The following is a 3607-nucleotide window of genomic DNA, read 5'->3' on the forward strand; positions in this document are numbered from 1 at the left end:
GTGTAGGTGGTGTGGTGGCTGGTAACAATGGCTACCATGTTACGTTTGTTGGATTAACAAGTCTGTTTTTGTGCAGTTACAACTTATGTGCTTTCATAACGCTTGCTAAACGATTCTATATGGACTTAAGCGTGTTATTTGTGGGGTATTCACTTAAATATGTCTGATGAGTAGGATATCCTATACAGCGAGTTTTTGTTGGAATGAATTTTAGAAAGAAAAATCATTGTTCGATAATTTTGGTTGATCTTTAACACACGTATAGAAATTCGAGGAGTTTCAATTTCTGAATTTTTTTATTTATATATGCCTAAATTTCATTTACTGTTTTACATTGTGGGTATTTTTCACTATATCAAATATAAATCTTAAATCTGATGGCACTTTGTAGTTCTGAAGACGAGATTCCATGCTGTTGAAGTCGGCGCGCTCTAGCTGCAAAAGGTGAAAAAAATCCATTGGTTGTTATTATTTATTTAATTACGTTTATACATACCTCGTCACACGAATCCGTTCCGTTGGGATCGTCCAAGGCTAACCGTTCAGCAAAGGCCACCAAACCACACCAAGTTCTAAAAGTCAACTCCTTGCTGTCATCTTCTTTCAGATTCTCATAGTCTAGAATTTCAAGAACCCGTTTGATGTTTTTTTCCGTGCCGTAAAATTCTAACACATCTTCGAGTGCCTGGTACAAACACTGTTTGTTCATTACGCGTTCTCGGTATTCAGGAAGCGGGAACTGTATTTCGTTATCTCCAGTCTTAGATTGGCGTTCACGTGTTTCGGGCCCCGCAACTCCTTGTGGCGTCTTTATGTACTTCAAAAATATTCTTTTATATATTTGTTTCCTCTGCCTTGACACCCACACATATCTGCTTAAGTAATCCCATACACTCATTCCTGAAATTGTGAAACTTTGAACATTTATTTGATTTTTTTTAACCTGTAACTCACTTTCAAGCGATTTTAAATTCAGTGGGACGTTAAATCTGGTAGCCGATTTGGAGAATTTCCTTGGCATATTCTCACAGATTAAATGTAGTTTTTCCAATTCGTGACTAACATCGTTTTGATCTGAGGGTTTTGACGGCATGAATTTGTAAGCTTCTCGATAAGCTCTGTTCAGCTGTAATTTATGTATATACTTATTGTAGCGAAACCCGAATCATAGATTGCTAATTATTACACTTACATATTTATCAAATGTGTTTTCAATAACATCAACGTTCAGTTTTATTTTCAACGTTTGGAATGCCTCGTCTGTTAAGAAACTTCCCTTGAGCAACACATGTTCCGCTTCGCTTTTGTCATGGTTCGGTAATAAGCTGACCGAATTCGGTATAAGGCTTGGTCTTGTGCTGGGATTTAATGAGTCCGGACCCAAGGCTGCCACCTGTGTTTCAGGATCTTGACTCAAGTGAAAGGTGGTGGCAGTAGCTAAAACAGAAAATCAGAAAGAAGTAAGTTCGAAAGCGTCATAGATGTGAACTATTTACTGGCCACTGTTTTCATTTTTTTTCGTTTCTTTCCCCTTCGAATGTCTTCGTCGCCGTAGTCTTGCTCATTGATGCAGGTCTGTGAGGATTTTTTGGTGTCATCAACTGTTTCTTCCTCCGGTATAGTTGTGGTGACCGCCAACGATGACTTCGGTCTTGGATCCTCGGATTTTTGTTTCCTGCCCTTCTTGTCTTCGTTTGCACCAGCACTACGGGTCTTGAACTCGGGGTCGGTGATGCCGCTGGATAAGTCGGAGGCTGGCTTCCAGTAGAGGGTCTCCTGTGAATGTGACTTCCGTAAGTCGAGTATAATCTTTTTCCGTTTGATAACATCGTTTTTGCCCAGTTCCGGTGTTATACAGCGTCTATTATTGAGAAATGATCCAGCACTGGTGCGAGTGTGAATACTCGTAACTGTTGGTGTGGGTGTTAAAGGTCGGGAATCTGTGTCGGTATACCGACGAAACAGATCTTCGGGTATGTTATCGGTGGCGTGATCAGGTTCTTGTGTAAGGTTATCAGGACGTGATGAATTCTGCAGGGAATGTATATTTTTGCCTTCAACTGTCTAATGACGGAAAGTCGGTGGATCATTAATAGAAATAGTAGTTAATAGAATAGTAGACAACTCATTTCAAATTACCAGTGATTGCTTGCATTTGTTTATGACCTTCTTAACTTCAGCGGGTGCCGGATGGTTGCACAAAACCGAACAGCCTTTTGAAAATGGATTGTAAATACCACCAAATGGCCGTAGAGACAAAGCCATAGGCAAGGCCTCAAATTTCTTCGGCAAATCGTCATTGTTGCCAAGTTTCTAAATTTCGGTATAGGTTAAATTGTTGAAATATTATTAATGTTTAATATTTTGTACATAGAAATACTTAGTTTTCATACCTTTCGCAAAACTCTTCGGGTCCTTTTAGGTGTTGGAACCAAACCAGATCTGCTGGTGTTGCTGCTCATTACTTAGCGTTACTGCCATTGAAATAAGATTTTACGGAGAACTTGCAGCAGTAAATGCACCTTTCACTATAACCATGGTAACATTCATTAGGGTATGTTTGTTTATATGTGCGCGCGTTTGTGTGTTTTGTTTTGTTTTGTTTTTGGAAACACCGGCATGTCTTTTATTAATAATCTATTGATATCTGAAAAAGGCTTTTTAATTTCATAGCCCAGTCCAATTTTTTATTGCAATGTTATTCGGAAATTATTTTCTATTTCCAGCAAACAAACGTCTATAAACAACTATGACTCATTTGATATTGGGTCAGCTTTCAATCACTGTGACTTCATCTTGTCGTCTTAATATTTTCCTTTCATATCCTGCAGAAAATCAGATAATGAAAATCATAAAATGAAACAACCGAAGGATTTCAGTTCTTCTCTCATTTATCTCTTTCAGATGGAGCGGGGAACGAACAAACTACTATCGGATATCAAAACAACATAAATTTCATGGACAAAATATATGGTTGTGAACACAAACCAGGACACCCCATCAATCCTTCGTAAGTAAAAGTAAAAAAACAATATCTATATCTATAAAAATATGGGTCACTCCATAATATAGTATTATCACACCATTCGTATTTCTAAATATGTATCTGCATATTGTTGAACGTGCTACGTCATTATTGCTAACAATGTATCTGGAATTGTCCTATATTAATATTCTAAAAAGTATGCAATATCCCATATGTGATATGGAACAGTCACATAACTACTTGCACACTGTATATACATATTTATATCTCAATAGCAACAAATAACCACTCCATGGGAGATGTCTAAAAACTTTTATTACTTTTGTTACACAATGGTCACAAAATGAAACAAATCGAGGACAGGAGAAGGCATCGTCTTCCCCTGACCCTACCGCCTCAAACAAACACTCAATGTTAACCATTTGGTCAAGCAAATAAAACAAATGACAAAAGCAACAAACTAGTTCAAATAAATTACTTGACTCGGAACTGACTACCAGCTGGCTGGTTGGCTGGCTGGGCTTCTCCTTCTCAACTGAAGTTATCATTCCAAGATAAAAGTTTCTACTGACATCAGCTAGCCTATTGTTTCTTTCAAGTGGGGGAAGGACAAGTGACAAA

General features: G+C 38.0%; 1 protein-coding gene across 1 annotated transcript; it reads right to left on the reverse strand.

The window, feature by feature from the left end:
* Positions 1–321: 321 nt before the first annotated feature.
* On the reverse strand, positions 322–2462 carry LOC133331433 (uncharacterized). The gene is made up of 7 exons (XM_061539825.1): positions 2394–2462; positions 2140–2313; positions 1497–2064; positions 1193–1437; positions 955–1126; positions 497–900; positions 322–435 (listed from the first exon to the last, which is right to left on the reverse strand). The coding sequence occupies exons 1-7, from the start codon at positions 2460–2462 to the stop codon at positions 322–324; spliced, it is 1746 nt and encodes a 581-aa protein (XP_061395809.1).
* Positions 2463–3607: the final 1145 nt, after the last annotated feature.

This window comes from Musca vetustissima, unplaced genomic scaffold (genome assembly GCF_032173495.1).
Source record: "Musca vetustissima isolate MV318-11 ecotype Yass unplaced genomic scaffold, APGP_CSIRO_Mvet_v1 utg2953, whole genome shotgun sequence".
NCBI lineage: Eukaryota > Metazoa > Arthropoda > Insecta > Diptera > Muscidae > Musca > Musca vetustissima.